General features: G+C 39.8%; 4 protein-coding genes across 5 annotated transcripts; 1 reads left to right on the top strand and 3 right to left on the bottom strand.

Moving 5' to 3' along the window:
• The first annotated feature begins 595 nt into the window (after positions 1-595).
• Positions 596-2,964, top strand: LOC131332623 (small ribosomal subunit protein uS13z/uS13y/uS13x-like). The gene is made up of 4 exons (XM_058366924.1): positions 596-718; positions 829-989; positions 2,220-2,408; positions 2,556-2,964. Exons 1-4 carry the CDS (start codon positions 716-718, stop codon positions 2,659-2,661), a joined length of 459 nt encoding a protein of 152 aa, XP_058222907.1. The 5' UTR covers positions 596-715; the 3' UTR covers positions 2,662-2,964.
• On the bottom strand, positions 2,549-4,475 carry LOC131332615 (late embryogenesis abundant protein D-34). Its single transcript, XM_058366915.1, has 3 exons — positions 4,074-4,475; positions 3,559-3,861; positions 2,549-3,401 (listed from the first exon to the last, which is right to left on the bottom strand). Exons 1-3 carry the CDS (start codon positions 4,413-4,415, stop codon positions 3,246-3,248), a joined length of 801 nt encoding a protein of 266 aa, XP_058222898.1. The 5' UTR covers positions 4,416-4,475; the 3' UTR covers positions 2,549-3,245.
• Positions 4,476-9,774: 5,299 nt separating this feature from the next.
• LOC131326086 (uncharacterized) lies at positions 9,775-11,223 on the bottom strand. Of its 2 annotated transcripts, none has more exons than XM_058358692.1 (2): positions 9,970-11,223; positions 9,775-9,930 (listed from the first exon to the last, which is right to left on the bottom strand). In XM_058358692.1, exon 1 carries the CDS (start codon positions 10,657-10,659, stop codon positions 10,135-10,137), a length of 525 nt encoding a protein of 174 aa, XP_058214675.1. In that variant the 5' UTR covers positions 10,660-11,223; the 3' UTR covers positions 9,775-9,930; positions 9,970-10,134. The 2 variants fall into 2 exon arrangements, with proteins under 2 accessions (XP_058214675.1, XP_058214667.1); XM_058358684.1 differs by having other exon boundaries at positions 9,775-9,903.
• A 3,629-nt stretch (positions 11,224-14,852) lies between these two features.
• On the bottom strand, positions 14,853-17,480 carry LOC131332256 (uncharacterized). Its single transcript, XM_058366381.1, has 6 exons — positions 17,372-17,480; positions 16,939-17,018; positions 16,331-16,842; positions 16,054-16,225; positions 15,392-15,907; positions 14,853-15,254 (listed from the first exon to the last, which is right to left on the bottom strand). Exons 1-6 carry the CDS (start codon positions 17,478-17,480, stop codon positions 14,853-14,855), a joined length of 1,791 nt encoding a protein of 596 aa, XP_058222364.1.
• Between the last annotated feature and the right edge of the window lie 1,468 nt (positions 17,481-18,948).

The raw sequence follows: 18,948 nt of genomic DNA, 5'->3' as shown, positions 1-18,948 counted from the left end.
CAGAACTAATGTGGTTGCCGACGTACGTAGTCTGATGTAATGGGGAAAGCCACCTATGTGGCCAATGGTTGATACAAAATGTGTTTGACTGGATGTGGATGTTGCAATATGATTCTTTTTTATGATCATACTAGTGAACCATTTCTGTTGTTCAATTGATCACCTTCTCATGAGGATTTGATAATGGAGTATTCTTTCTAAAGTCATAACAAGGTAAAGGTAATGGAGAGTTATGTTCATTATGTTTGGGAAGCAAGTTGTGCTAGTTAGCAGATCAAAAAAAAGAGAGTTAGTGCTAGTTAGACCTTTGTATATGGTGTGGAAAGTATCGAAATGCTTAGGCATGTGCTTTTGAGATACAACCCACGTGGTGTTCCAACTCCATCCATAATCATCATTCCATCATGTGTTGAGCATCACGTAGCGGTGTCGAGCGATGTTGCGTTTTTTGGTGGCACAAAGTTGGGTATATTACTAAGTAAGTTTTTGTTTTTAAAGGGACTAAATTGAAGAAAAAGACAATACTCGGATCAAAAAAGAAAAAGACAATACTGTAAGGAAAAATCCTTAAATATCGAACAAAACCCGCATTCGCCAAGTACATATATTTCCTTTTCCTCATTTTACAGAAACTCTCCTCCGTCTAGGGTTTTTGCGGCTTCCTCTGTTCTGTTCGGCAGCACTTGAGCAGCTTCCCCAATCTGAAGCCTTAGCAATGGTAAGCCACTGAACTGAGAACTTCGCAGCATCTACAAGTACGTGTTCCTGTACCTTTTACGTTTTCGATTGATTGATGTATTTCTCTGTTCACTTGCTCGATCTGTGCAGTCGCTGGTAGCGAATGAAGAGTTCCAGCACATTCTCCGTGTGCAGAACACCAACGTCGATGGGAAGCAGAAGATCATGTTTGCCTTGACCTCCATTAAGGGTATCGGCCGCCGTTTCTCCAACATCGCTTGCAAGAAAGCCGACGTCGACATGAACAAGAGGTTTTACTATTATTCCTTCTCTCTCCGATTCAATCGTTTGGATTGTTTGCAAATTCGTTTTTCAGCATTCGTACGCAATTCATTCTAGCGTCTGTGTGCTGTATTTGTTTAACTGCTTAAATGGTACGTTGAATTTGTGGTGTTGTGATTGTAACTGTGATTTCATCTGTCAGGAGTGGTTTCGCAATTGCCACAATATGCAACTAATTGACTCCAAGAGTCTTTATGCATTTGTTAGCATTTCTTGTACTTGTTCCCCTTGTCCCGGGTAATACTGTGGGAAAAGTGAATGAATTAGGCCCAACAAGAGTTCCATCATTTCTTATGTTGCTTTTTATTGTTGTTTTTTATGGTAGTCTTTTAAGATGATCGTTTGCGTTGTGCCAAATTCACGCATTCGTGTTGCTGGTGGTGCTTACTTGTGACCTTAATATCTTTCAATTATATGAAGTCTCGGTGCAGTGGTGCAAATGATTTGGATTTTTCTGCCTTTCATTTGGTTCTGTTTTTTTTTGGGTAACGCAGCCTGCTATTGTTCGAGACTATATGGTCATACTATGTCAATGCAAATTGTGTAAACGTTCAAATTTTGTGGGTTGTCCTTTATAATTTATGAGGGAAATTACATAAGGTTTATTCCCAGATAATAAGTTCTTGGGGGGTAGAAGGCGAAAGGCCCTAACCTCAGGGTTAGTAGGCTATGATATAACCACTGATTGATCGGCCTGTGTTGGAACTTTTGTGTAGAAGCTAAATTATCTGCATAGTTTGTTGTTTTCAAGATGCTATGCAGTAGAGAAAAGCTAGCTATGTGGGAATAGTTCTAGAGCTCTTTACTGGCAAGGATGGAACCAGAGGGGAACTAGTAGGGGCCGTCGCCTCTTACAATTTTAGAAACTACTATTACGTTGAAAAAAAAATTATCATCAAACTAATAGTAACGTGTTTAATATTTTCTGAGCCTTATACTCCTATAAGGGCTTTTAGTCAAAACTAAAATGGGCAAATCTACGGAACGTAAAAATCACATAAGAAACATGTTTAATTTTGTTTGTAATTGTGTTATTTTGTATTTTTTGAGTTAGTAAAATTCACATTATTGTCTTTCTTTAGTTTAGTTTTTTTGATTGTTTATATTCGTAAAAATCCTGGCCCCATCCCTAATTATTGGTCCTGCATTGGTTTCTCTACCAGGATTGTGTAAATTTTTCTCGAATATAAATCTTGTAGGGCTGGTGAGCTTTCGATGCAAGAGCTGGATAACCTGATGACCATTGTTGCTAATCCTCGTCAATTCAAGATTCCAGACTGGTTTCTAAACAGGAAGAAGGATTACAAGGATGGCAAGTTTTCTCAGGTTACATCTAACGCATTGGACATGAAACTCAGGGATGACTTGGAGAGACTTAAAAAGATCAGGTAACTTAGCTTCATCCCTTGAATATTAACATCAATTTCATACTCTTCGATTTCACAAACTTTAGTCTACTTTAGCCTTCTGTATTCACTACTTTTTGCGAGATTAAGCTGTTCATTGCTCCTTTTTTTTGGTTTCCATTTGGGCAGAAACCATCGTGGTCTCCGTCACTACTGGGGTCTTAGGGTTCGTGGGCAGCATACCAAGACCACTGGCCGCAGGGGGAAGACTGTTGGTGTCTCCAAGAAGCGATAAAATCTGGTTCTGACGGGTAGCTTTGTATTGTTCTTGCGTCTAGTTTTGTTTGGTTATAGACTTGTGCCTGCTATTACGGCTGAGTTTAGATGGTTTCTTCGTACTATTTTTTTAACGGCAATTGGGCGACAGTTTATCAATATTCTTTTTTCTAAATCGTGATGGCTTCTCATTGATGTCCTATTGTTCTAGGTTGCCATGGATTTCCTTTGGTCTTCAAAAACTCGAGTTGTTGAAGTTGTATTGTGATTTTAGCACTGTGGGCATTATGAATTTGAGTTCATATTGGGCATTTATGAATCAGTTTTAACTTTGTCATAGAAGGGGTAGATCCGACTTTATTGAAAAACCAGACAGGAAAACAAGAAAATTCGAATGGAAAGATAAATACTGGGTACATGCCTGCAACTAATTACACACACACACACACACACACACACTATTGGAGTTGTCCGACAAAACTACAACCTTCAACTTAACAAGTGGAAAACAGATTTCACAAGCTGGATCTTCTTTTACACGTGAAAACAAAAACCAAAGACCCTGACTGCCACAACCATTACATCACTCATAGGCCTACTGCTTTACTGCACATTAAGCCTTGCTGCAGCAGCCATTGAATCCGCCACGCCCCCCGGATGTGCAGCCATCAGGGGATTGTTCCTGATCTCCGCACTGATAACCCCCTCTGCGTCTTCCCTGGTCGCAGGTCTGTCCGCCGGTAGCTTTGAAGTTGCATCCTGGTAATCAAACAGCCATTACATTAAGGTAGTGTCTTACTATTATCTGTCTAGTTCACAGTAGTATTCCAACAACATTGTCAAAACAAACGGAAAAACTTGGAAAATGGAACATGCGGTTGGAAGTGACAAGTAGAAGGAATTATCAATTTTGTACCTCCAAAACATCACTGATCGTGGTCTTGTCCTCGTCCCCTAAGGTCCGGACATTGTGTGTGGCTGCAGACTGAGCGGCAGCGCCGATTCCGCCCGGGAGTATCGTGCCAGTGGCTCTCTCCGCTGCCTGAATTGCGGCAGCATCGCTCAGGTCGACAGGCTTGTCTCCACCAGCCCCGAGGGCGGATGCTTCCAGAGCTTCTCCGATAGTGATCGGATCCGAACCCAGAATAACTGGATCCGGAGACATCACTTGCCCTATTATTGTTGGCACTGTTAATGGCTGGCTGTATTGCCCCACAACCTGTTTTTTGTTACATTGACAAACGAAAGGTTTGATTAGCCCATCCATAATTCTACGTACCAAGACACCCAGAAGCAGAATTTTATTTTATTTTTGAAACGGGAACAAATTTATTGAGAAAATCTTGATAAAGTGTACCCAGAAGCAGAATTTAATTATGTTTTAAACATTTGTAAGCACCCACAAATAATAAAGATTTTAAGAAGCCAAACCTGGTCACCAACCGCCTCAACCACGATACGTCTGGCCCCGACATCCGTTTCCATAACGGTGACGCCCTGATCCCTGACCACGTCCGTCATGTCGCGGTGGCCGACAGTGCCGAGCCGCTCGTTCACCGCCGCAGCCGACTGCATGATTGCCGCGCCGCCGCCCGTTTGAGTCTTCCCAAGTGCTATCTGCTCGGCCGTTTGCATGGTGGCTGCATCCTGTGGCGCAATGGGTCGCGAAGCCAGATCGCCGGAGACGTCAAACACGTCGCCGTACGTGATCGGTTCTTGCTCGCTCGACATGGGTCCTCGTCGTTGTTGTTCCTGGTTCATCTTGTCTTCCATAGAAACAGAGTACTCCTATATCCTAGTGTCTTGAGTTTGGTATTTTTGGTGCGTAGTAAGTATAATCTAGCGCCACATGTCCATTTATATAGTCCGCATAATGAAACAACTGTCCCAATTATGTTTTTATTTATTTATTTATTTCTATTTTCAGTTTAAAAAAAATAAAAATAAAGGGACAGCAGAGGGTTTATTTTGTTACACGTGGTGGTGATTTGGCTGGGTTCGACACTTGGCAATTGGATATTTTTAGAGTCCCAATTGGATATTTACCAATTGGATATTTTTAGAGTCCCTACTTCTCTCTTTTACCAATTGGATATTTCTAGAGTCCCACTCAGAGTGTAACGAGTAATCTGATATGATTAAACAAGTTCTTTGAGTGGATGTGGGAACCCAGTGCTCGCGGGAATGGAGGATGCCTGCGAAGTAGCACCCTACAAAGCGGTCGCTCATCTCGATACTCGACGATTCGATCTTAATCGAGTGATGGACGGCTCGTGAAGTTTAAGTAATAAGGAATAGTTGTACTTATTTGGTCATAGAACCAAGTTGCTGATCATTTTCATTTTGTTCAACCCTGTTGGAGTTTTGGAAGGTTTAGAACTTCTGTTGGCCTAGTTTTTCTTTTCCTTGACTTAATAACCGGATGTCTGGGCCACCTCGATTTATTCTGGAGCTTCGAAGTTAACGGTCGGATAAACCTCTAATGGCTCTAAGATTTGTATAATGTTTGACTTTCGTGAGATTTAAACTTGCGACTTCTTGAAAAAAAAGTCCTTTTAGTTTTTTTTTTATGCCCACTTGCCAAATCCCTCGGTTCTGTTAGCCGTTAGCTTCCAACAGTCCAATGGAATAGGTGTCTTATGCCACCACCAAAGAGCGATGTTCTTATGAAAACACACTACCTATGACTGAATATAAAATTTTCTGTTGTATACCTTGCTTTTTAACAGTTGCACAGAATATATCCTCCCAATCTCAATTTTGTTTTCCTCAATTTTTCTTTGCTGCGCAGCTTCGAACTTAGAGGTTTCACTTCATTTTGAGTGAATGCAAACATGATTTGAATTGTCACTTAGAATTAGGGCTTTAAATGAATCGAGCAGCTCACGAGCTCAGCTCGATTCGTTTAGCAAATGAGCAGAGCTCGAGTTTTTAGCTGGTTTAGTAAACGAGCTGAGTGGAGGCTCGTTTAGTAAATGACAAAGTTGAGCTCGTTAAGGCTCAAGCTCACATTTTTGGCTCGTTTAGTAAACGAGTCGAGTTCGAACTTGACAATGCTCGGCTCGGAAAGGCAATAACAGTTTTAGGGCAAAAACATCGTGCCTCTCTAATCAGAGATTTCTAATCCAAATTCAAAATAGTAACTTCGCTTTTATAGTTGGTCCTAGATATGAACAGAAGATTTATATTGCGTCTCTTGTTGCTTTCTCTCTTTTGGTAATTCTGTAATGAGAAAAACCTTTTTAGGGCTCTCAATTGAGCGCGTCCAAACGAGTTTTGGACTGTCCAGATTTTAATCTGGACAATTGATTGTCAAAACGAACGGCTGAGATTGCGTGGAGCTGTGAAAACTTGTTCACGGAATAAGGTTCTCTCTTTTGTAATACAGTATAACATGGGAGCTGATAATGCCAAAACCCTTTTTGTTCCTGCCAAAACTCTTTTGGTTCCTTCCAAAACTCAAGATTTACTTTTGATTGCATGACTTAATTACCTTCCATAATGCCAATTGGTTTTTGAAAATGCCCCTTGAAATTCCATAGGATTATTTTATCGTTGTTTTTAATTCTCCTACTCTAAACCCATCAGAGCTTCAAATGAGAGAGGCGTACAGAGTTTGGCTTAGATTTCTCTAGGCATGTCCTCAACAAATCTATTGAAACAATGGTTGTTAGATGAGCTACTTTGCTTCGTTATAAGGGTTGTTTTCGTTTGGGATCATAATTTTGCTTGTCACGATCATAATTTTGCTTGAAAACATGGTGTAGTGGGGGCAAGCAGCTCACGATCATAAATTTTTCCAACAAACCCAACTCAATAGAGTCATTGTTTTTACGATCATAAATTTTTTTTTTTCAATTTTGCACTTATGGGATTTAAAGGGGCATTTTCGTAAAACAAGTGGTGTAATGGAGGGCAATTAAGTCCTGAAATGAAAAAGAACCTTAAGTTTTAATAGAAACAAAAGGGTTTTGGCATTATCAATTCTCTCCATGTGTCAAAAGCAACAATAATTTAAAGAATGGAACATAATTAGTCTAATCTCCCATTGGACTTCTATTAAGAATCCTCTCCTATATGATTACCACAACTTGAAACAAAGACAGAAAGATCAGCCCATGCCACTTCATCAATTCAAGATAGACTCAGCTCCTCTCTCCAATCCATGAAATGGCCCGTCCTTGGCCCTCTCCGGCTCTACTTCGATGATCTAGACGTCTGTAATTTTGAGCTTGTTGAGAACATCAATCGCACCGAAAATCAGATTGATCAGAAATCGTTTGAAATGATTTCGGAACACATTTGTCTAGAACATAACAAAATTACAACGGCGGAACTGATTTAACAAATTTCTCTCAAGACAAAGGTCTTCTGAAATTACATCAACCGGTATCCGATCAACCTAACTTTATACCCGCTTAATGCTATCAACGAGCTCTAAAATATGAATGGTTTGGATCAGCAAAATGGATCCAAGAAGGCCCCCACAGACCAGAGGCGGCTCTACATGTAAGGTTCCATGGTCAACTGAACACCCAAGCAATTTTTTTTTGCTTAGAATACATGTAAAAATTTCAGGCTAACCTTACTTTGAACACCCAATCCAAATGTCAATGAACACTCAACCCAAATATTAATGAACACTCAATCCATAAATAAAAAAACACCCACCCAAAAAATAGCCCACAAAAGAATCCACTTTGAATTTGCTTTTCGCTTACACCTGGTAAAAAATGTCATATGGATCACAAATGAGCTGTCAATAGCATTACAAAAAAAATCACAAGATATCTTAAATGCTATGGCACTTATTGAAATGTCTAAGTAATGGTTGCAAGTGACGAGGGATGATGGGTGAGATTCTTTGTTGGCTGAAGTGTCTTCATTTTACTTATATAGAGAGTGATGTATTCGATACCGTTGATAATAAGGCTATTATGCAACGGTTTCAAAATGTGAAGTACATAAAGAGCAATGGATGAATGATTGCTTAATTATTTATATATAGAGTGATGTATATAATACCGTTAATAATGAGGCTATCATGCAACGATTTCAAAATATAAAAACTCGTCGAGGACAATTGTAATATCTTATATATTTTGATGGCATTATTGATATGAATAGATAATTTTTTATCTATATATAGTCGTGATTTTTCAAAGTAATGGTTTCTCTCTCAAGGTAATAAAATGTATATATTTTTAAACTTGTTAAAATTTCTGGAGCCGTCACTGCCACAAACAAGCCAACTCGATGATCCAATTTTGGGGGATCCTCTTCCATTCAAGATACAGTATAAAAAGCGAGCCCATTTCCTTGGCCTGTCCTGACTTTTAGAGAAAAGCCCTTATCTTCCAATTTCCAAATTGCTTGTCGTGTCGACAACGAGGATAAGTCACCACCAGTGGCATGTCAAGTGTCACCTAGCGTGTGTGGAGGGACGTAAAACAAATCAAAAAACCCCCACCATTTTCTCTCCATCTCAGCATCTAGTCCTTACTTGAGAAAGATACAACACGAATAAAGAACCAGAAGCCAATGGGACCACGCATTGATCAAAAGAGAGACACCCGTCTCAAATTTAATGGGTCTCAGGACCCGGTCGTGTCCGAACGGCACGAAAAAATCTTGCAATGCCAACAGTTATTTGTAATGCCCTCTCACAAGACGTGAGCTGCATGCATGTGTAGGTCCCACACCATATGGGAGAGGCATTACAAGTAACCGTTGCATTAAAAATTTTCTCGAGCGGCACGAGGGTAGAAGGGTTTGTTTGATCAACCGCAATCTTCTTTAGCACAGGTTGAAAAAGATGATGACAAAAAGAATCTAAGCAAAACCGGATCAAATTTAAGGCCAGAACAAGTTGGAATATCACTAGCAATAGTGGGAAGCTTTTAGCAATGGTTTATATCCCTACTAATAATAATCGGTACAACTCTATTGACAACAAAGTCTATCAGAAGTTGTAAGTTCAGCAAAACGGTTCCAACTCAAATTTTCTTCAGCATCGAATGTTCTCCGTGATTCTAAAACAAAGATAAAGTCTAACATATACGACCTAATAGCAGAAGAACCGGGGGGGGGAATCAACATTCCAGTAACTGCATATAGACAATTTCGTCAACAGACGATCATTGAGCCGCAAGGAGATGCAACAGAAGATCTCCGTGATCTCAAAGGTTAAAGAAAGTTCAGCGGACCAGGAGATATCTCATTTGCGACGTAACTTTCTCAATCAACGGTTCGTAAAGATCAACGGACACGGTAGCTTCCAGGTATTATGGTAGGAAAAGAATCAGCAGCGTACAAACAGCAGATGGCATGAGCCATGAGGGTTCTCTGCTATTTTCCCTCTGATGTTTTCTTTCATGAATAGAAAATCGCAAAATGATGGGAGCGGATTCACTGCAATTGTCATTAACAAACCGGCCTGAAAAACTAGGTCAGGTGCTACCAGGTAGTGTAGATAAGACGGATATGTGAAGCCTTACAAACTCAATTCTAATATAAAACCTTGGATTAAACCGCAAAAGCCTTTTAGGTTTTTTGGGACACAGAGATCAAAGAACAAACATCTTGGAAGATAAGACAGTCATTTTGCGCGAACAGGAAGAAATACTACTTCCATAAAGAGAGCACCGGGACAGGGAGAAAGTCTCCATTCCAATTTTCCAATATATGTAGAATCGGTACAATTCCGGTCTAACAGTGAGGGAGCATTCAATGGTATTTCATGCCTAGCAATGTCTTTCTGAAATCGTACTCAGCTCTTTGTTTCACTACATGTACAATTGCTAAATTTTCTGCAATCAAAGCTGCCAAACACTGAAAACTGAGCTCGATAAAGAGCAATTAAAAACGACCAAAATTAGCAGGAGTATGGATCTTCAGAGGAAATCCTGCCAAGTTAACATAGCTAAAAATCCAACTCCAGAAGATTTACACATATCAGAAAAGTAAGTTGCAGCACTGATAAAATGATGGAACAACGTTGCCATGGCAACAACAATTAAAAGACTCACAAACACGATCTCTGTGAAATGGAGTATGCACGAGGTGGCGAAGCAATATGCAAACTACTAGTCCAACCTCGGTAAAGAATACGTTAGGATACGAGAGAAACATATTAACGGAAGGCAATTATTCATTGAACCGTTTGACGTGCGTAATACTTACATCCCAGCATCAAATTCAAATTCAAACTCAAACTCAAACGACACTTGAACCCTCAAACAACATGATACTATTGGCTAACCTCAAGACTTGGTTTGGTGGTTAAAGCCTGAGACAACCCTCAAACAACATGATACTATTGGCTAACCCCAAGACTTGGTTTGGTGACTAAAGCCTGAGACTGAGTTGGTATTTGCGAAAATTTTCACATACTATCAAATCTTTTGCGCCAGTCCATACGATACGGGCTCCGACCAGGCTTATTGAGACTCCCGCTAGTGGACGGTGAAATCAAGAAGGCGTACCGATCGAATTACTGTACAAGAACAAGCCGTCCACCACCGTTTCCTTCCCCCCAAACTTGAGCACCGTCATCATCATCTTCAACGTCCGAACCAATAAAATTCACATCTTTCGGCACCGTCACAACCAACTCACCGTCGTCGTAACCGGCGGTAGCCAGTTCCGGCCGCGTCGACGCGGGGAGCCGGAACCGCCACACGTCTAGCTCCAACTCGCCGACCGAAAACTCAAGAAACCCGGCCCCGCGTATCACGACCTTCGTGACGCCGGGATAGATCTCGACAGTGTGGGCCCTGATCCCTTCGCGCAAGATCTCGTCGTCGGTGCCGGCGACGAATCGGAAGCAATCGGCGGTCTCTTCGACGAAGACGTCGGCGTTCGAGTGGAACGGAAGCTCGAGGACCTTGGAGAAGATGTGAGGGAGTCGCCGGAGTTTCTTCTGGCGGAGGGAGAGCGAGGCGGATTCAGAGAGGGTCGAAGCGGTGTCGTACCGCAGCGTGATGTTCCGTTTCTTGGGTACCGGATGAACCTTCATGGTTTTGGACAAGGAAAGTCGAGATCTTTGGCTTGAAAACCTCTATTTTTATGTATCTAATCTGTATAGTATAATGTTCTTATTCTATTCTTTTCGAAAGGGAATTATTGAGAGAGAGAGAGAGAGAGAATCAAAGGTACACAGTAGAGAGAGGGAAAGATGAAGCCAGGAGGAGGGAATCACACTTGGAGTAGATAAGAGGCAGAGAATGGGTTATTGTCAAGCCACATCAATATGATTCGCTCGCGAATTGTGGTGCGTGCGTGAGCGAAAACACCAGCGTTGTTTAGATAACATCAAACAGTAAATTACTGTAAAAACTCACGAGAGCAAGAATTGGAACTCAAGAGGGCAAGCGCAAAGGGAAAATTGATGGCACTAAAGGATTACGTGACTAAAGAATTTATTGGCCTCAATCTTGGATTGAAATTAGTAAAATGTCTTGTCTCAACTGTTATAAAGGGCGTCTAAAACCAGAGCTTGGGTAAGGAAATTGGAGAAAATGAGAGAGGAACACGGTTTCTTCCGGTGGTCTATTTGAAATGCCTTGTATTTTGGTTGGGGATATCGGGACGATGATGCTCTCTCTCTATATATATAGCCCCACGGATAAGCGTTTGTGTCTTTGAATTTCATGCACGACAAAGAGGGAATTTGCGTGGATATTTCCAGGTTTATGTGGTGTGAAAATGCGAAAGAGACTTGTAAACGAAAAAAGGTCCCGAGCTATGCGTGAAACGGTGATCATCGCACACGCCTAATTAGGCACTGCTACTAAACAAATCATTACTTTCACAACGCGTTTCATCGTTTAGTATTCCTCAAAATTACTTGACTTGTCTGGTACAAGGATACCATGTTAGTTTGTTATTCGTTGTGATAGTATTGTTTAACTTGTTAGGCATTAATTATTTTCACGGGAATTGTGTTTTTTTTTTATAGATAATTAGAGGCCGGTTCTGATTTTTAGGTTTGGTTTGATCCCAACCCAGAATATTATTTCTAAGCCTGCATAGGCTCGGATATGTTATCTTATGACTTTTTTTTACCCATTTTAGTCCGCATCGTCAACTCAATCTCATCATTCCTCCTCCCTCTCCCTCTGAAGATGATAAACCTCCTCTCTCTCTCTCTCTCTCTCTCTGTCTCTCCATCATCGATCTGTATTCTATTGAATTGATGCAATAGGATAAAGAGATTTTTCATTATCAAATCAATAGTACCATTGATATGATTTAGATCAAGAAAGTTGCATACCTTTTGCGTGCTTTTGAGGACTCGTCCGGTCATCCAGATGTTAAGGAAGCAGTAGAGGACGAGGGTAAGGATCACGTATCCGTATTCTCCAAGAATCAACTCCACTCCGGCCGTCTTCTCCGATTCCGATCGACTGTTAGATCCGTTTCAATTTAATATCACAAACTGTACGTAGTTCATCATCGCTTTGCCCATGGTTCTTGTCGAAGCATGAACATAAAGATGACGTACAAGATGGAGGCCCACTGGTATTTCTCCGATCTAATTTTAGAACTCAAATTTTTTGAGATCCGGATTTCAGAACACAAATTTTTTGAGATCCACGCCGGAGACGCCGGAGCAAGGGTAGAAATCTTTGTTAATTAGATATTTTGTTGAATGTTAGTCGATTTTTTTGTTGAATGTTGGGCCATCCATCAATGACAGTCAATTTTTTGTAGATGTTTTTTTTTTTAAATGTCAAATTTATGTATTTTCAACCTCTCATATTTGATTTTGATTTTTTTTTTTTTGTTCAATTTTTATTTGTGTGTATTTTTTATGAAAACTGTATATTTTTCTATGAGAACTGTGTATTTGTCTTTGAGAACAGTTTATGAGAACTGTATATTTTCTATGAGAACTATATATTGTCCACAAGAATTGTGTATTTGTCTATGAGAACTGTGTATTTTTCTATGAGAATCGTGTATTATCCATGAGAACTATGTATTTTTTTTTGAAAATTGTTTATGAGAATTATGTATTTTCTATGAGAACTGTGTATTATCCATGAGAACTGTCTATGAAAATTGTGTATTTTTCTATGAGAACTATGTATTTTCTATGAGAACTATGTATTTAGTGTGTGGTGAGACTATGTAAATAAATGTATTTTCTATGAGAAGCGTGTATTTTTCTACGAGACTTGACAGTTAAAAATTTAATTCTAAATCTATTTATTTCCTATGTGAACTATTACTTTTTTTTACTTTGATTACTTTTTTGAAGACATGACGGTGAGAACATTTATAACTATATTTGATTTGATTACCTTTTTATTTTTGTTCAATTTTTATTCGTGTGTATATTTTCTATGAGAACTGTGTGTTGTTCATAAGAACTGACAATGAGAACTGTGTATTATTCATGAGAATTGTCTATTAGAACCGTGTATTTTCTATGAGAACTATATTTTTTTTATGAGAACTGTATATTTTAGTGTATGGTAAGACTATGTGAAATATAAATTTTTTAGTTCATATAGCCAGTTCACATAGTCTAATTCTCATAATCAGTTTACAAAGTTTCTCTATGAGAACAATTACTTCTCATAGCCAATTCTCATATAATTGACTATGAAAACTAGCTGTTCTCATAGAACTGACTATGAGAATTGACAATTTATATAGCCAGTTCTCATAGCTCAGCTCACAAGGCCAGTTCTCTATAAGAACTGAGTAGTTCTTATAGAATTGAATATGAGACTTGGCAGCTCTCATAGCCAGTTCACATATCCAATGGTATTTTTGTCCGAAATAATATGATTCAGGAATTGATTATAAAAATATAGCTCTCATAGTCTCAGTTCCCATAACCATAGTTCATGAGTACTTTCTAGGAGATTTGTGTATTTTCTATGAGAATTGTGGATTTTTCTGTGAGAACTGTATATGATAATTTTGTGTTTTATATGAGAACTGTGTATTTTCTGTGAGAGCTGTGTATTATATATGAGAATTGTGTATTTTTCTATGAGAACTGTCTATAAGAACCATGTATTTTTCTAAGAGAATTGTATATTTTTTATGAGAATTGTGTATTGTCAATGACAACTATCTATGAGAACTATGTATTTTCTTTGAAAATTGAGTATTGTCTATGAGAACTGTGTATTTTCTACGACAACTATATTTTTCTATGAGAACTGTGTATTTTAGTGCGTGTTGAGACTATTTGAACTGTGTATTTTTCATTCACATAGCCATTTCACATAGTTCTCATAGAACTGACTATGAGAATTGACAGTTCTCATAACCAGTTCACAGAGTCAAGGATATTTTTGTCTGAAATAATTCTCATAAAGATAATTGTCATAGGAACAGTTCTCATAGAAATAGTTATCATATACACTTCTCATAGAGACAATTCTCATAAAAATAATTCTCATAAAAACAGTTCTCATAGAAAGTTCTCATAGTAAATGATATTTTTTTAATCTTATATAATTTTATATTCAATATGGATCTTGTTTAGTAGATATCGTCGAATAGGTTCCAAAAGTATAATTTTTTTTTAAAAATGAATATCTACAACAAAAGATATGACTTTTTGAAATTTAAATAATGTTTTAATGGTATGTTTTAATGGTGCACCAATGTTCATGGAGCATTGGATAATTTTTTGGATAATTTTTCTATACTAGATGCTCTCTAGTTCCGTGCGTTGATGCGCGTGATGGGGCATGATTGGAATAAAAAAATATAAATAATTGTGCAGGACTAAATTAAGTCCGAACCTAATTTTTTGGGCCGGCCTAAAAATTTCCCTTTTTTTATTAATCGATAGAAGAAATCACATAGGCCCAACAACTCAACCAATACAAGAAATAAGCCCATTATAAGATAGAAAAATAAAGAAAGAAAAAATCCCAATTGAAATAGCCCTAGTTGGTTTTTTTTTTTTTGATTAGACAAAAATCGAAACAGAAACAGTTAAGAAAGACAATCCTTCAAAAGAAGGCTAGCCAAACCAAGCGGAATACAACCTGGGGGGCCAATTAACCTATTCTCCAAACAGCTAGAGGCTATCCAATGAGCTGCTGTGTTCCTTTCTCTACCAGCCTAGGTGAAAATCCAGTCCTTGTTTGCGGCCCATTCCTTTATGTCTGCAATCAAAGCTGAGATCTCCCACAGATTCTGTTCCTTTTTGTTCTTGATGCATTCGATAACAGCATGTCAGTTTGATTCAAAGATAGCCTTGGAAATCCCCATATCAACTGCCATCCCACATGCAATCCTGAGTGCCCAAGCTTCTGTAACCAAAGCAGATGATGCAACAATTCTGCCCGATCTAAAAAATTGCATTCGTCCACCACAATCCCTGGCTAAACAACCGAAGATAGCTAGGCTACGGGAGGACGAAAAAGCGCCATCACAATTGAACTTAATAAAAGAGGGGGGAGGAGGAGACCACTTAACTATTCTGTTGGGATTTGTAGCTCTCTCTTTGACATCTTCAAATGAAGCTTGCAGGTAATCAAAGTTCGCCCTTTTGGCTTGGTCAATGGTCCTCTCGGGTTGAGGCATTACACCGTTGAAAATACAGTCATTCCTGGCCTTCCAAATTGCCCAGCACACCTAAAAGATTAATCCCACCACTTCTGAGGTCTTTCCTTTGCAAGTTTACCGCACAACAACTCTTCAAACCATTTATCTGCTGCATTGATAGGGTATTCCTTGATCCAAAAGGTCAGACCACACCCGAACCAAACTACCTCAGTCCAAGCACACCTAAAAAGCACATGTTCCACAGACTCCTGCTCAAGCTCACATATGGGGCATAATGGGGAGTGAGCACATTTCCTCTTACATAGATTATCTTTGCAAGCCACCCAGTTACGAATAACTCTCCAAATGAAATTGCGGACCTTCGGAATAGTGGGTGTCGCCCACAGCTTTGTCCAGAATTTGTTAGGAAGGCTACGAGAGGAGAAGGGGCGTTGAGATTTGCCTCTTGACTTTGGTTTAAAAGCTTGAGCATAACCCGACTTAACTGTATATTTTCCATTCCTGGTCTGGCTCCAAATGACTTGATCAGAAGATTTCGTAATACTGACAGGGATTTTAATGATTGCACTGACTTCCTCTGCTGAAACCGAACTCTGCAGCTTTTCCACATCCCATACATTGGTAGTGGGATTGATAAAATCATATACCTTTGTCCATTGGCAGTTTGGCGGTGGATAAGAGATTGGTTTTTCCCTGGACCAACTTGGAATCCAGTTATCACTCTAGAAATTTATATCATTGCCGTTGCCCACATTCCACCTTAGACCTTGTTGTAGAGTGGCCTTCCCCTCCAATAAGCTACTCCATAGCCATGAGGGGTTGGCCCCTTTCTCTGCCTCCATACATGAAGAGTTAGGAAAATAGAGACCTTTAAGCACTTGTACCCAGTAAGCATTGGGGTTTGCATCATTCTCCAGAATTGCTTAGCCAATAGAGCACAATTAAAGGCCTCCAAGTCACGAAAGCCCATTCCACCATTCCTTTTTGCCTCTGTTAATTTTTCACAGGACCCCCAATGGATTTTACCTCCTCCATCCCCACTTTCCCATCAGAACTTGCTAATAATAGAGTTCAGAGACGAACATAAAGATGAGGGCATTTTAAAACACATCATCGGGTACATAGGAGTTGCCTGAATAACTGACTTGATTAACACCTCTTTGCTTGCTTGTGGGAGGGTTCTACTTTTCCATCCATGAATCTTACCCAAGATCTTGTCTTTGATATATGCCATTGCTTCCTTCTTGGATCTCCCCCAAAACATAGGCAAGCCCAAGTATTTAGACCCTTCTTTCATAACTTCTATTCCAAAAATATCCTTTATCTCATTCCTCAAATCCTCTTTGGTATTGGCTGAGAAGAACAAACTGAACTTCTGAAAATTAATGGAAAGACCAGAGGCTTCACTGAAACTCATCACCAAATCCTTAAAGTTTGAACACACCTCTGCCTTCGCTTCTAGAAAAACCAGCGAGTCATCTGCGAACAACAAGTGGGAGATAATTGGGCACTTCTTCCGTAGACAGATCCCCACCAAAGACTTCTTAAGTACTGCCTTGTTTATCAGGGTAGAGAATACATTTGAAACAATAAGGAAAAAGTACGGAGACAGAGGGTTGCCCTGACGGAGTCCTCTGCTAGGTATAGTGTTGCATACCTGTTCACCATCGGCCGTAATGGAATACTTAACAGAGCAAACACATTCTTTAACCCACCCAATCTAGATAGCGCTGAATCCCATTCTCTCCAGAACCTTTATGAGGAAGTCCCAACGGATTCTGTCATATGCCTTGTTAAGGTCTAGCTTGACGGCCACGACTCCTTTCTTTCCCCCTTTTTTCGTTTCAGATAGTGAAAAGCTTCATGAGCTATGATGATATTATCATGAATTTGCCTCCCAGGGATAAAGGCAGATTGTTGTTCAGCGATGATACCATGCATGTAGGGTTGTAGTCTGTTAGCCATTACTTTGGAGAGGATTTTATAATTGAATCTGCAAAGGCTTATTGGACGAAAATGGCTCATAGACTCAGGGTTAGGAACCTTGGGAATTAACGTGACATTAGTATGATTTAACTCTTTCAAAAGGTAGCCACCTTCGAAGAAGTCCTTTGCTGCTTTGAAAACATCTTCCCCCACCACATCCTAATACTTTTGATAAAATAATCCCGGGAAACCATCTGAACCTGGGGCTTTCAGAGGACCTATTTGGAAGGCCGCCGCTTTAACTTCCTTTCTAGAGATGGTCCTAGTAAGAGCAGAGTTTATCTCATTCGAAATAACAGGCTCCACCATTGAGATAACCTCCTCTACGTCTCTGTTCTGGGGTGGTGAGTACAACTTCTGAAAATGTCCCTTTACTATATCAACAATACAATCCTGTTCCGTTTGCTAAACATCGTTCCCATCTTTTAGCTTAGCCACTTGATTTCTTTGCCTCTTGTGGACTGTAGTTAGATGGAAGAATTGAGCGTTCTTGTCTCCCATCTTCAACCAATTAACCCTTGAACGTTGGTGCCACATCATCGCTTCTTTTTGCCATAGATCCTCCAGCTTAATAAGCAAGACCTTCTCATTGATGTAATTATCAGGATTGAACCCCTTATCGTTCTCCTTCTGTATAACAGCCATTTGCTCTTTCAGAAAAGCAATCTCGGTCCGCATATCCTCAAAGTTTTCCTTATGCCAAATTTTTAGATTTTCTTTACACCCCTTTAGCTTCTTGCATAGCCGCAGCATATCTGGGCCTTCCACCACTTTATCCCAAGCTGCTGAAATTATACGATGGCACTCCTCCTCAGTAGTCCAGAAAGACTCAAACCGAAATGGTTTTCTCACCTTATTCAGAGAAAAGTTAGTGTTAAGGACCAGCGGATTGTGATCTGATCGTATAGCAGCCTCCACAAACACTAAGGTTGTGTCAAATTTTTTTCTCCATTCCAAATTGGCAAAAGCTAAATCAATTCGTTCCATTATAAAGCCTCCCTCATTCCTATTATTTCTCCAAGTAAATCTGGGACCTTTGCACTCTAAATCAAGCAATCCACAATCGTTCAACATATCGTGAAAAGCTAGCCCACCAGAAAGCCCTTCAGGTTCAACGTAATTGCTACAATCAAACTTCAATCTCCGCCGAATGGTCTCTAACTTGACCTTATTATTTTTTGTCTCCATCAAGAAGAGGATGGAGGGACGATTTTTGCGTAAAGCCTGGCTTGTTAAGGTACGCCCAACTCCTTGACAATTCCAGGTTAGATCAGCATTGACGCTGTGGCTGTTTTGGGCCAGCCACGAGCCCTTGTCCATTTCCCGAAATCGAAAAATCTCCTGTTGCCTGAGTAGAGCTACCCTCCAAGGTATTTGATGAATCCATATTCCCCTGGCTATCAAGACTCTGGTGTATGCTAACTTCGCACAGATTATCCTCACAAACAAACAAATCATTAATACCAGAGTAGGCACTACCCCTAAATTTCGCATAACTGCCCTTTTTCTTAGCAGAACGAGTCGCTTTGGGAATCTTTGGTTTTGAGGGGTGGGTGAGGGTAAGTTGAGGTTTGGTTTGAGTGGTATTGGGGTAATTCGAGGCACACAATCGAAGGATTTTTGAGCCACTGGGTTGATCAAGTTCCTCTTGTGCTTTTCGCTTAATAGCAAGACTTTTAAACACAGTAGCAAGAGAAACGTCAATTTGGGGGGGAAGGATTTTTTTGATAGGGTTAGAGGTAAGAATGGAGCTATATGGGCTAATAGGTGGACTCAG

This window comes from Rhododendron vialii, chromosome 1a (genome assembly GCF_030253575.1).
Source record: "Rhododendron vialii isolate Sample 1 chromosome 1a, ASM3025357v1".
Classification (NCBI taxonomy): domain Eukaryota; kingdom Viridiplantae; phylum Streptophyta; class Magnoliopsida; order Ericales; family Ericaceae; genus Rhododendron; species Rhododendron vialii.
This window is presented reverse-complemented; position numbering and strand designations above follow the sequence as displayed.

What these genes read in the sequence shown, in the direction of transcription:
- LOC131332623 (XM_058366924.1), top strand. An exon ending in GACGTCGACATGAACAAGAG is followed by an intron (nt 990 to 2,219) that starts GTTTTACTATTA and finishes TAAATCTTGTAG; the next exon opens with GGCTGGTGAGCTTTCGATGC. An exon ending in GAGAGACTTAAAAAGATCAG is followed by an intron (nt 2,409 to 2,555) that starts GTAACTTAGCTT and finishes CCATTTGGGCAG; the next exon opens with AAACCATCGTGGTCTCCGTC.
- LOC131332615 (XM_058366915.1), bottom strand. Translation starts at nt 4,415, where the DNA reads ATGGAAGACAAGATGAACCAGGAACAACAACGACGAGGACCCATGTCG. An exon ending in TTGAGGCGGTTGGTGACCAG is followed by an intron (nt 3,862 to 4,073) that starts GTTTGGCTTCTT and finishes AACAAAAAACAG; the next exon opens with GTTGTGGGGCAATACAGCCA. An exon ending in CGATCAGTGATGTTTTGGAG is followed by an intron (nt 3,402 to 3,558) that starts GTACAAAATTGA and finishes TTTGATTACCAG; the next exon opens with GATGCAACTTCAAAGCTACC.
- LOC131326086 (XM_058358692.1), bottom strand. Translation starts at nt 10,659, where the DNA reads ATGAAGGTTCATCCGGTACCCAAGAAACGGAACATCACGCTGCGGTAC.
- LOC131332256 (XM_058366381.1), bottom strand. Translation starts at nt 17,480, where the DNA reads ATGGTGGAGCCTGTTATTTCGAATGAGATAAACTCTGCTCTTACTAGG. An exon ending in AGGTCCTCTGAAAGCCCCAG is followed by an intron (nt 17,019 to 17,371) that starts GTTCAGATGGTT and finishes AAACGAAAAAAG; the next exon opens with GGGGAAAGAAAGGAGTCGTG. An exon ending in GTTGGGACTTCCTCATAAAG is followed by an intron (nt 16,843 to 16,938) that starts GTTCTGGAGAGA and finishes GATGGTGAACAG; the next exon opens with GTATGCAACACTATACCTAG.